At 41.4% G+C, this 13533-nt stretch overlaps 1 protein-coding gene across 2 annotated transcripts in view; it reads left to right on the forward strand.

Moving 5' to 3' along the window:
- Positions 1-13533, forward strand: part of LOC145346807 (1-phosphatidylinositol 4,5-bisphosphate phosphodiesterase gamma-1-like) — a 209437-nt gene that overhangs the window by 116828 nt on the left and 79076 nt on the right. For both annotated transcript variants that reach the window (XM_080194556.1, XM_080194557.1), the window contains exons 6-9: positions 5811-5891; positions 7061-7095; positions 8847-8919; positions 11732-11833. In XM_080194556.1, coding sequence (XP_080050682.1) covers positions 5811-5891; positions 7061-7095; positions 8847-8919; positions 11732-11833 — 291 coding nt within the window. The remainder of the gene's footprint in view (positions 1-5810; positions 5892-7060; positions 7096-8846; positions 8920-11731; positions 11834-13533) is intronic.

Here is a 13533-nt window from a genome sequence, read left to right on the forward strand (position 1 = left end):
TGGAATGCTCTTCTTCAGAAGGCAATAGAGGCAGAGCCTTTGAATATTTTTAAGGCAGAGGTAGATAGATTCTTGATTAAGATGGAGGTGAAATATCTCATGAAATGGCACAGCAGGCTCAAGGGGCCAACTGGCTTACTCTTACTCCTAATTCATATGTTTGCACGTTCATAATGCACCCCTTTAAATGTACTTTCTTTTTTCTCTTTAAAGATTTTCCCAAGGGGTTATACGACTGAGAATGGAAAACATTCAGTATGTCACCATCACAAACTCCTTAACTGAGCTACTCCAGTGGCTTGCAGGGTGGTACCATACCTGATAATAACATCCAATAATACAAATCAGGGAACTCCCTATCTCAACAGCTTTATTTTCCTCGAATATATCCAAGAAAAGGGCCCATACTGTGAGATTTCCGATCCTACAGAAAACACAACTTAGAATTTTTTATTTTACAGCATGGAAGGAGGCTATTCAGCCAGTTGCTGTGCTGGCTCTTTGAAAAACCATCCAATTGGTTCCATTTCCCTACTCATTTCCTGCTGTCCTCTAATTTTCTTCCTTTCAAGTTTATATCCAATAATATGTATTTCCCTGAAACGAAAGTAAATTTCTGTTCAGTTATGACGGATGTGAATTACTGATCTGTGCCTTCCAGAAGCTTGGCTATGAATGAACAAACTTAGTGGCTTGAACCCTTATGTTGTGTTCAGAGACAGGCCATAAAGATGGAAGAGAGCTCCAGCCTGTTTAACAAGGCCTATATTCTCAGTGTGCTGAAAGCTTCACAATTAAAGAGCATAATTGGATGTTAGGATGCCAGTGGCTTTATGCCAAGATTCACCTTCCTGGCTTTATGCCAAAGTTCACCTTCCTGGTTAGGGGATTTGAGGACATCCCATAGCATTGTCATTACTATTTCCTCAACATATGTCACAGAAAATTGATTAATTGGTCATTTATTCATTTACTCATTGCGGGAACATCGCCCTGTGCAAATTAGTTGATGCATTTGCACACATTAACCACACTTCAAAGATAATTCTTTGCCCATAAGGTGCAATGGAATTTTCTAAGGAGGCGATAAGGTACAAAAATAAACACAAATTATTTCATTCATTCGTTCTTTAGGCAAGTGTTAACAACAGTTTATGACATGATAATGACCACTAAGCTAATATTCTCCATGGTTTCCCCCATGACTGGAAAACTCATTTATATCTCCCTCGATTATAATCCTTGATTAATGAAAAAGACAGGACATGCTGCCTGTATCATGTCTCCTTCCTCCTACAAGCTTTTTTTATGGATCCTAATATCACAAAGATCCACTTTACAATCTCAAAGACTCAGGATAAAAATGTCAGGTATGGAAAGACCTTGACCTCCACTGGTTGCTAACTCATCGTTACAACCTTAATAGCTCAATAACGTGAGTTGTACACCTCCCCAGTGCAGGGTTGGGGGAATCAGATTCCATCCTATTGCGCTGCATGACTCTAATTTTTGAGATCTGTCCTTGACTTAAGGTAATTCTAGAAGAACAATTACATTAGCTGATTGGACATTAATAGATTTGACTTTGTGCTCCCTCTGATTTTATTTTAACACTTTGTCCGAAATCTGCAAACTGTTCGCACCGGCAGGATTTTCCAGTCCTGTCAATGGTAAACCCTGGCTAAAATGTTCCCCAGCGATGCTGGGGTGCAAACAATAGGGAAACAGGTTGACCGCAGCGGTACCAGAAGATCCCGCACCAGCCCATGGCGGGTCACCACCGCGAAACATGTCGCAGTGACTTGTGGAGAGTCCGGCCTGTGCCAAGGCAAGATAGCCACACAAGATGGCTGCCGATACCTCTCTGAGCAATTTTGCTTCGTCCACATATGTGCAGAAAAGCTATTTTGCTTCCAAAAGCAATTTTTTAAAAGCCTTTTCTGAAACACAGTAAAATAATATACTTGAAGAAAACAGGAATCTTGATTATCATGGCAAACAATCTCATTAGGTGATGGCACAGACGGGGAAATTAGCTATGGAGGTCAGAGTTCCCAATTTTCTGTTGAGTAGTCGTGCTGTTTTGGAATGATGTTATCATTTTTCACATAGCTTTTCATATGATACACCATAAGATAAACTAAGAATTAGAGTCCTAGAGGTTTACAGTATAGAAACAGGCCCTTCGGCCCAACTTGTCCATGTCGCCCAGTTGTTACCAGTAAGCTAGTCCCAATTGCCTGCATTTGTCCCATATCCCTCGATTTTTACCCGTGTAACGAACTAAATGCTTTTTAAAACACAAAATTGTACCCATCTTTACTACTCCCTCTGGCAGCTTGTTCCAGACACTCACCACCCTCTGAGTGAAAATATTGTCCCTCTGGATCCATTTGTATCACTTCCTTCTCATCTCAAACCTGTGCCTTATTCTTTTCTCTGCAACACCAAGGCATTCTCATTCAATCCTTTCCTCTTTTCCTTGCTATCCCAATGATGCTGTCGCATCCCAGATTTTATATTAAAAAAAGGCAGAGAGGCTGTCAGTTTAATTTCTCATGAGGATTGCTGTGAGTTTGAATTTTGCTTACAGGCATGAGAAGCTAAATGGAGATAATGAGGATCACACTGAGACTGGGGGGGGAATGAGTAGACTTTTGACCTGTGTCACTCGCATAGACGTCACATCGGTACAACTGAACATGCTTTAGAAGCAAATGCAACCTTTGTAAAACTCATTCTATACTTACCAACAGCACAGCCCTCCACTAGCTTAGTTTGTTGGCACACCAGTTTGTTGGGGTATCATGGCATTGCAGTTGGCAGTGATGTATTTTGATCTTTGGTTATGCGCACGAGTTAGAGGAATAAAAAAGAGCAAAGACTCATAACTCTGGGTTTACACATAATGCACATTTCCAGAAACAAAATGTAATTGATAGAAAGAGGCCCCATTTAAAACTTCATTAGAATATTTATAGGGAGTGACAGTGTTATAATGGCAGCTCCCATACCTGCTTCAGTCATTAATTATGCCTCTGGTACTAAAAATATCACCCTTTAATGTATCCAGGGCCCTCCAGAATTGCACGGCATTGAGCAGCATTAGTAAGTAGCTATAAAGGCCAGAATTATTTTTAGAAGAGATTTTCTCAACAGAGTAGTAAAGATCTAAATTAATAAAGAGCTCACCTGGTGCACTGTTTTACCTAAAGGACGGATAGGCTTGCCATAGAGAGAATACAGTGGCGGTTTAGCAGAATACTCACTGCGATGGTGGGTTGTCTTATGAGGAGGAATTGAGGAGCCAGGGTCCCTACTCTCTAGAATTTTGGTGAATGAGAAGTCACCTAATTGAAACAATCAAAACTTAAAGGGCCATAAGATGTCGGAGCAAAAGTAGGCTATTCGGCCCATCGTGCCTGTTCCAACATTCACTGAGATCATAAAGGCAAAATACTGCAGATGCTGGAATCAGAAGCAAAAACAGAAAAATGCTGGAAAATCTCAGCAGGTCTGACAGCATCTGTGGAGACAGAATAGAGCCAGTGTTTCAAGTCTGGATGACCTTTCATCAACCAGCCTCCAAAGCCAGTATATCTTTCCTTAGATAAGAGGACCAAAACTGTTCAGTCACAGGTTTGATGTAGATAAGATATTTGCCCTGGCTGGTCATTCTAAAACCAGGGAACAGTATTTCAAGACAAGGAGCAGGCCATTTAAGACTGTGATGATGAAGAATTTCTTCAATGAATCTTTGAGCGTGTTCAAACAAAAATGGATAGATTTCTGGAGACAATGACGTCAATGACATAGTGCAGGAAAGTGGCATTGAGGTTGATGATCAGCCATGTTCGAACTGAATGGCTGAGAAGGTTTAAAGGACCGAATGGCCTATTCCTGTTCCTTTTGTATGAAATATTTTCAGTTAACACAGTGTTAATGCTGTGCTGATACTACATGAATAGTGTGCTAATTTTGAGTTACTCTTGTGCTAATAATATGCACATATCATTAATATATTAAGAACATAAATGCAAGAACATAAGAACTATGAGCAGGAGTCGATCATCTGGCCCCTCGAGCCCGCTCCGCCATTCAATAAAATCATAGTGGTTAGCACACTGTCTCACAGCACCAGGGACCCTGGTTCAATTCCTAGCTTCGGTCACTGTCTGTGCGGAGTCTGCACATTCTCCCTGTGTCAGCGTGGGTTTTTTCCGGGTGCTCCGGTTTCCTCCCACAGTCCGAAAGACATGCTGGTTAGGTGCATTGGCCATACTAAATTCTCCCTCAGTGTACCCAAACAGGCGCCAGAGTGTGGCGACTCGGGGATTTTCACAGTAACTTCATTGCAGTGTTGCTATAAACATACTTGTGACGTTAATAAATAAGTAAAATAAATAAGATCATGGCTGATCTTCTTGTGGACTCAGCTCTACTTACCCGCCCACTCATCCTTAATTCTTTTCCTGTTCAAAAATCTATCTATATTTGTCTTAAAAACATCACAAAACTGCTTCACTGGGCAGGGAATTCCACAGATTCACAACCCTTTGTGAGGAAGTTTCTCCTCAACTCAGTCCTAAATCTTCTCCCCTTATTTTGAGGCTATACCCCCTAGTTTTGGTTTCACCTGCCAGTGGAAACAACCTCCCTGCTTCTATCTTATCTATTGCCTTCCTAATGTTATATGTTTCTATAAGATCCCTCCTCATCCTTCCAAATTCCAATGAGTATAGCCCCAGTCTACTCAGTCCCTGCTCAAAAACCAACCCTCTCAACTCCGAAATCAACTGAGAGAATCTCGTCTGCACCCACTCCACTGCCAGCGCATCCTTTCTCAGCAAGGAGACCAACACTCCACACAGTGTTCCGCGTGTGGCGTGTGTCCTTATACAGCTGTTGTGGATGCTTTGTAAATATTGTTTTAGTACTGTATGTGTTATATGTTAACGTTGCCTTAACAATACCTCAATGATACTAAATTATGCTAACATTGTGCTAATGCTTTATTAATGCCGTCTGACATCTGTACTAACACAGTGTCAATTAGGGATAGGCAACAGATGCTGGTCCAGCCAGCAATGCTCATATCTTCTGATCAATAAACAAAATACAATGCTGGATTTCTACTGCATTGCTATTGTGTCAGCTGAAAGTATATGAATACTGATTGGTACTTCTTTAGAGTTGATTTGAGATTGTTTTAATGATGTAATAAAGTAGCACTAATGTTATGCTAACATTTTATCAGTGCTGTGTTAATACTGTTCCAATGATGTGTTGAAACTAAATTAATATGGCATTGACGCTGTTGACTAAAACTCAATTAATATTGTGTTAACATTGGACTAAAAGCATAACAATACTACCCTAAAGCTATGATAATGTTGATTAATTCCTTTAAATTAAAGGTTAACTGAACAAGACTGAAGGTTATCAGAACACATCTGAGCAGAGATCAAATTCACTGAAATGCCATCGGTCTAGTCCACTTGGGATTTTGGGAATATCATGTGTAGAACATAATTGCTTGCAGATCAATCATGTGGATTATAATGTTACATTGATATCCTTGAGTGTTTGCTGCATAAACACTGTGATCGGCAAAATAATTCTTTTCCAAGTATTATTCATAGGAACCTTAATGAACTGGGGGGATTTGTAACAGGGCAGCTTGCACTGGGCATGTGGGAAAGGGACAGGCTGGATGATCCAAATGATGGTCAATATTTTCCAATATGATAGCACAATGACAGTAACAGAGAATGTGGATTCATTGTACCTGTGCTTTATCTCCCTGACAGGAAGTGGACACAAGGGTGGATATGAACTATGCTCAGTTCATTCTTTTCTACAGAAACCTGTTGTTCGACGCACAGAAATCAGTGAGTATTTACCTTGAGGAATGGATTGACTACAAGCCTGAAGAACAATTGAATGAATTGATGTTGTCCAGATCATTTTAAAATGTGCCCACAGTCAGATATCCCCAATACCATATATAGGATCTGCTACTTTCTGTAATCAACACCAGATCAGCCATTTCCCTATGTTATACACAGGTCTGCTATTTTCCACAATATGGAGATGCTAGTGTTGGACTGGGGAGTGATCAGAACTCCCCACCCACCTGACGAAGGAGCCCCGCTCCGAAAGCTAGTGGTGTTTGCTACCAAATAAACCTGTTGAAATTTAACCTGGTGTTGTGAGACTTCTTACTGTATTTTCCATAATACACAGAGTCTGTTATTCTCTGACAGGATCCATTATTGCCTGTAATATTGATGGAGTGTGCTATTTACTCACCATGTATCCAGAGTAAGCAAATTCCCTATTAATAGTCTCATATTATCTACAATTCATACGGGATCTTATGTTAAGGGTAATTAACATATAATTATAATTACATAATAACATATAACTATAATTAACATATTATAATGTTAATATAACATAACATTGTATTATGTTAAATTTCATAATATAAACAGATGGAGGATCTCTGGTCCCTGTGTTCTTAAAATGGCTTGAACTCATAGAATAATAGATTTCCTACAATGCAGAAGGCCATTTGCCCCATCAAGCCTGCACTGACAACAATCCCACCCAGGCCCTATTCCTGTAACCCTCGTTTTTACCCTGACACTAAGGGGCAAAATAAGCATGGCCAGCCTACCCTGTGCATCTTTGGAGTGTGTGAGGAAACCGGAGCACCCAGAGGAAACCCAAGCAGACACAAGGAGAATGTGCAAACTCCGCAAAGACAGTCACCCAAGGCCAGCATTGAACCTGGGTCCCTGGTGCTGTGAGGCAGCAGTGCTAACCAGTATGCCACCCATAATGAAATAAAAAAAACATCATCTGGCCCCTTTCACTTGGTTTATATCCTCTTGGACCAAGTTACTCCTGGCTATCTTATCATTTCCACACAGAAGCCAGTCCCAGATGCTGTATTGATAAGCTAAGTGGATCTCTCTATTTGATTGCAATGTGCAACTCTTTGCTAAGTGTTGGTTACTCTCTGTTTATACAACCTCTGTTTCTGTGTGTGTAGATAATTGAGCAATTGGAGCTTTCGTTTCCTCTGAGGTAAGGAGTTTCTCTTTGATTGAATTGTATTCGGAATGTCTTTTTAGTACAATTTAATATAATTTTGACCATTGCCTTTGCTCCACTTAAAAATGGACTCTTGGAGCAATCACCCTCTCACAGATTAAGGCCTAGCTTTTTTTGAACAAAATGAAAATTAAGTTTGATCTGGCCAGTTTGCTTCACTGAATTTGTTGATTCCTTTGTGCAACGTGTTGTATGAACTGTCAATCCAGGTTTTTCACTAGGACACTAGAAATAGGAGCAGGAGTATTCTGCCAGGCCCTTCAAGCCTGCCCCAGCATTCAATAAATCATAGTTGATCTATGCCGGCCTCAACTCTTTTGCTGTGCTATTTTCCCGGAACTCTCTATTCCTTAATCTATCAAATATTTATCCACCTCCACTTTCAATACTTCCAATGATCCAGCCTCCACCACCATTTGGAGCAGAGAATTCCAGAGGTTCACCACCCTCTGCCAGAAGAAATTTCTGTGCACCTCAGTTTTAAATATCCGGTCCTTTATCTTGTAACTATGTCCCTTTGTCTGACACCCTGTCACTAGTGAAAACACCTCACCATCTACGCTGTGAAGCCTCTTCAGAATCTTATATGTTTGAATAAAGTCTTCCCTCACTCTTCTAAACTCCAAGGAATACAGACCCAGACTATTTAGTCTCATTATAGGACAACGCTCTCATCCCAGGAATGAGCCTAGTGAATTTCCTCTGGAATGCCCCCTTCACCAAACTTTCTGTTGATTCATGGTTATATTTAATACTGAAGGAGACCAGTCAGCCTGTGGTACCTTTAGAACTACTGTATTCCGATTTGAAACCACATCCATATCTGACTGATAACCAAGAGTGCTGCAAACTGGGTCAAGCAGCAACCCTCGTATTAATCTTACCCATAAAAAGAGGCCATTAAATCCATAGAAGGATGAGAATTTTAAAATCGAGACATTGCATAACTAGAAGCAAATCAAGTTTATTTATTGGTCCCAAGGCTTACATTAACACTGCAATGAAGTTACTGTGAAACTCCCCTGGTCGCCACACTCCGGCACCCGTTTGGGTCAATGCACCTAACCAATATATCTTTCAGACTGTGGGAGGAAACCGGAGCACCCCGAGAAAATCCACGCAGACACAGAGAGAATGTGCAAACTCCACACAGACAGCGACCCGAACCAGGAATCATACCTGGGTCCCTGGCGCTGTGAGGCAGCAGTGCTAACCACTGTGCCACTGTGCTGCCCTGTGTGCATTATAGAGAACAGGGATGGTGGGTGAAGAGGATTTGTTGCATGTTGGGACATAGGCAAAAGTATTTTGGTAACCTGAAGTTAATAGAAAGTAGTGGCCAGTCAAGAGCAATTGGAATAGTCAAGTCTGAAGTCACAAATTAAGAATGATAATGATGCCTCTGTGCTCTCCCATTCTATAATTCTCTGATAACTTTGAGTATAAAGATCATTTAGCTATATAAAAAATTTCAGCTCAAATTGTGTGCCCGATCCCATAAGCCCACTTGAAGTGAAGAAAATGCATTAACAAAACATGACCTGACGCGGAGCTCGGTCCCAGTTCTTACAGCTGGTTAATGGATCGTGCAGCACACACCGCACTACTACCAAAACCAGTTATCGTTTTATTTACATATCCTAAGCACATCAAATAATCACACCCGCAATGAAAAATTCTGCTTACTTTTGGCAGTTGTTTAAATATTATGTTGTTGTGTGCAGGAATGTGGAGAGGCCTGAGCTGTGTCAAATTTCTCTGTATGACTTCCAGAAGTTTCTGCAATATGATCAGAAGGTAGGTAAACTGAATCAAAAGCTGAGGAGACTCTCTCCTACATTTCAATGGTAACTAAACTTCTGAAGCACTTCACTGGCTGCAAAGTGGTTTGGGATGTTCCCTTTAAGAGAATATAGCCTCTTTAAGAGGACAGGTCAGGTGACCTGAGGTATGAGATGACCTGCCAGGGATACCACCCCTACAGCCACTTGAGGGTTGAAGTTCAGTTCTTCAATAAACCCTATTGTACCTGTGGCTTGACTATTCAGACTATTCCTCTTTGGAGCTACCTCCCCGGTGATCTCTGACTTAACACGGAGGTCCTGAGAAGAACAGTACAAATGCTGTAATGATTTTAAGTCTCTCTTTAACCGAGTCAACAAATCAGCACTGGTTCATATTATGTCAACTTTGCACAAATCTCTTGCATGATTACATTTGGATTCCTTCCTGCACTTTTGGGAAGTCAACGTTCAGAGAGATATTTGTGCATTGGAGACATCCTGAGAAGAAAGGATCTTTTGATACTGAGAGCTTTGACCCACTGAAGGAGGCCTTGTGGAGCTGATGAATTTTCTGGGAGAAAAGGTTGCATGAGGTGAATTCCCATGGAGGTTCTCCTCCCCGTGCGCTCTCACATTGCTGTGAAAGCCACACAAATACCAGAAGTCAGGGAATGTTTGAGCAGCACATTAGATTAGCAGTATTCATTATAGAGAAGACCATCTGCAGTTTGTGGGAGGTGGAGGCCATTTTCTCATTTCATTTTTTTTATGTTCGGAACGAGAAACCTTATTCTGTGATAATGTCTGTGGTAGTGTTAGGTGAAAAACCGGAGTTGTGGCAGGCTATTTCAAGTCCTGAAATGAGAAGCAAGAGTTGGCCATTTGGCCCTTCAAGCCTGCTCCGCCATTCATCTGATCCTGGCTGATCATCAAATTCAATATCCTGATCCCCACTTTCCCCCCATATCCCTTGATCCTTTCAGACCCGAGAACTATATCTCATTCCTTCTTGAAATCACACAACATTTTGGCCTCTACTTTCTGTGGTGATGAATTCCACAGATGGACCACTCTCTGGGTGAAGAAATTTCTCCTCACCTCAGTCCTAAAATTACCCCTTTTCCTCAAACTATGACCTCTAGTTCCAGGCTCCCCCACCACTGGGGACATTGTTTCTGCATGCATAATGGCACTGTGGTTACTACCTCTGCCTCAGAGCACCAGCGACCCAGGTTTGATTCCGGCCTTGGGTGACTGTCTGTGTGGATTCTGCATGTCCTCCCAGTGTCTGCGTGGGTTTCCTCCAGTTTCTCCCATATACCAAAGATGTGCAGGTTAGGTGGATTGGTCGTGCTAACTTGCCCCTCTGTGTCAGGGAGGATTAGTAGGAAAAATATGTGAGGTTATGGGGATAAGGCCTGGGTGAAATTGTTGTTGGTGCAGGCTTGATGAGCCGAATGACCTCCTTCTGCACTGTAGAGATTCTGTGATTCTATACCCTGTCTCATCCTGTTAGAATTTTATAAGTTCCTATGGGATTCCTCTCATTCTTCTAAAGACCAGTGAATATAATCCTAACAGACTTAGTGTCTTCTCATATGACAGTCCTGCCATCCCAGGAATCAGCCTGGTAAACCTTCACTGCACTTCCTCTATAGCAAGGTCATCCTTCCTCAGGTAAGGAGTTCAGAGGCTCCACGTGTACAGCTGATGTGGGTGCAAAGCCTATTTTGGTGCTTAAAATGTGAATAAAACAGCCCTCACTCCTCACATCTTTCACCCACCCCATATACTCCCTATGCCCCATCCATGGCAATCCATGCCACCTCATGCTCTGCCACCCATGGTCCCTCATAACCTCCATGCCAACCTATGCCCCCCTCCCCAACACTCTCCACGGCCCTCATATCTGATTTCTTCCAAAAGTGTCCTGGGATCTTGTTTAAAAGGGTTCTCCACCTCTCTAAAAGAGTACCCCACCTCTCCAAAGAATGCAGGCAGCTTTACATCTTCTCCTATCAAATCCACGATGCATAAATTGTGCTTTGGGCATCCCACTAGTCAAAATTAGATTAGACTGAGGCAATGACACTTTAACATGTGCCATCATCTCTGTGAATCCTGGGTATGCGCATTAGAACTTGACCTCTTTGTGTGAAAATTCAGGCCAAAGAAATTAAGGAAATGAATTCCAAAGTTAAGGATCTGGGATGGTTGAAGACAATTACACCAATGGTGAATGAAGGAAGTGGGAGGATGCACGCATGTAGAGATTTGGAAGAAAGCAGAGTTCTCTGAAGGATAGAGATTACAGAGTTGTGGGCAGGGGTGAGAGGAGGGACAGTGAGGCCATGAGCCATTTGAAATTGAGTATGACAATTTTAAAAATTGCCTGATCACAGCTATGTGATCCAATGGATCATATCAGAAAGAGTTGCAAATCACAAACTGATCATGATTTGCTTATTCGACACAATAAAAATCAATCATAGAACTGTAAAAAAATGGGCCAATTGAAATTCTAGGGATTGGGAGTGAATGCAGAATGGTCTGGACTTTTGGATGGCTACTTAATGACAGTAAATGGGAAGAGATGTGGTCCATTGAAACTCAGTACAATAATAATAATGTGAAAGAGCAATAGCAGTAGTGGACACTGATCAGAAAATACTTGGGTATAAGAATGTCTGCAATAGAAGTGGATGGGAAGAAGTCAAACTCATCTAAATTCTATGCATGTGTCACTTTTATTTAATTTCCTGTTGAAAAGGCTGTAAAAATAGCTCATTGGATCCACTTAATTGCTGTGATTTGTATTTCCATAGGAAAGCTGGGCAAATGACATTAACAAAGTTCGGGAGTGCATCTTTAATTACTTTAAAGATCCCTTGCGAGAGATATCAGACCCTGCGTTACAACTGGATGAGGTAAATCTACACTTTTGCCTTATTTCAATCATTCTCAGTGATCTTCAAGTGAAATGGTCGTAACTTGATTTGGACAGAATTGCAATATATTGTGGTGTGGCTTGGGCCCACACTTACTCCTATAGATATGCCAAATGTCTCAACCCCAACCATAGTTTATTTAAAATGTATAGCTTGTTTACTTGAGGCAATGACGTGAGAAATCTGGCAAGATTCTAGCTTGACCCTCCCTCCAGCAGATAACTCAACTGAAGCAATTAAGAGGAAGCCAGAGAAGAACTTATTATCCTTTATACTTCAACTCAAGTGTTCAATGCTTTGAAATCATAGGTGTAAGTCCCTTATAAACTTTTAGTTTATAAAGTTTCTTCAGGGAAGAACCAAAAAAATGGCACTTACAAGAATAGTCTCAACTTAAGATGTTGATCCAACTAAATATTTTTTGATTTGATTTATTATTGTCACATATATTAATATATTGAAAAGTATTGTTTCTTGCGTGCTACACAGACAAACGTGCTGTTCATAGAGAATGAAACAAGAGAGTGCAGAATACAGTACTACAGTCATAGCTAGGGTGTAGAGAAAGATCAACTTAATGCATGGTAGGCCCATTCAAAAGTCTGACAGCAGCAGGGAAGAAGCTGTTTTTTGAGTCAGTTGGTGGCCTCAGGCTTTTGTATCTGTTTCCGATCGCAGAAGGTGGAAGAGAGAATGTCTGTGGTGCGTGGGGTCCTTAATTATGCGTGCTGCTTTGCCAAGGCAGCAGGAAGTGTAGATAGCGTCAATGGATGGGAGGCTGGTTTGCTTAATGGATTGGGTTACATTCATGACCTTTTGTAGTACCTTGTGTTTTGGCAGAGCAGGAGCTATACCAAGCTGTGATACAACCAGAAAGAATGCTTTCTATGGTACATCTGTAAAAGTTGGTGAGAGTCTTAGCTGACATGCCAAATTTCCTTAGTCTTCTGAGAAAGTAGAGGCGTTGGTGGGCTTTCTTAACTATAGCGTAAGCATGGGGAGACCAGGACAGTTGTTGGTGACCTGGACACCTAAAAACTTGAAGCTCCCAACCCTTTCTACTTCATCCCCATTGATGTAGACAAGACCGCAGACAGAATATATCACGGAATAGATAGAGTCTGGTCTAATCCTATGATTCCTCTAGTGGCATTCCATCAAAAGAAAAATGCTTGGATCTCCATCCATTGACTCTGTCTACATTTCCCGCTGCATTGGCAAAGCAACCAGCATAATTAAGGACCCCACGCACTCCTGATATTTTCACTTCCACCTTCTTCCTGGGAAAAAAAGATACAAAAGTCTGAGGTCACGTACCAACTGACTCAAGAACAGCTTCTTCTCTGCTGCTGTCAGACTTTTGAATGGACTTACCTTCCATTAAGTTGATCTTTCTCTAGATCCTCGCTATGACTGTAACACTACATTCTTCACTCTCTCATTTCCTTCTCTATGGACGGTATGCATTGTCTATACAGCGTGCACGAAACAACACTTTTCACTGTATGTTAATACATGTGACAATAATAAATCAAATCAAATCAAATCAAACTGGAATGGTGCAGCAACTGAGGCAGCTCCAGCTCAAATGTACTGGTTGACAAACTGAAAACATTAGCTGATATATAGGAGTGGCTCTCCAACACCTAGGTTGTGATGTGTGGGCCAACAGGCTTCAG

Source organism: Carcharhinus amblyrhynchos, chromosome 8 (genome assembly GCF_965287045.1).
Source record: "Carcharhinus amblyrhynchos chromosome 8, sCarAmb.v2.hapA, whole genome shotgun sequence".
NCBI lineage: Eukaryota > Metazoa > Chordata > Chondrichthyes > Carcharhiniformes > Carcharhinidae > Carcharhinus > Carcharhinus amblyrhynchos.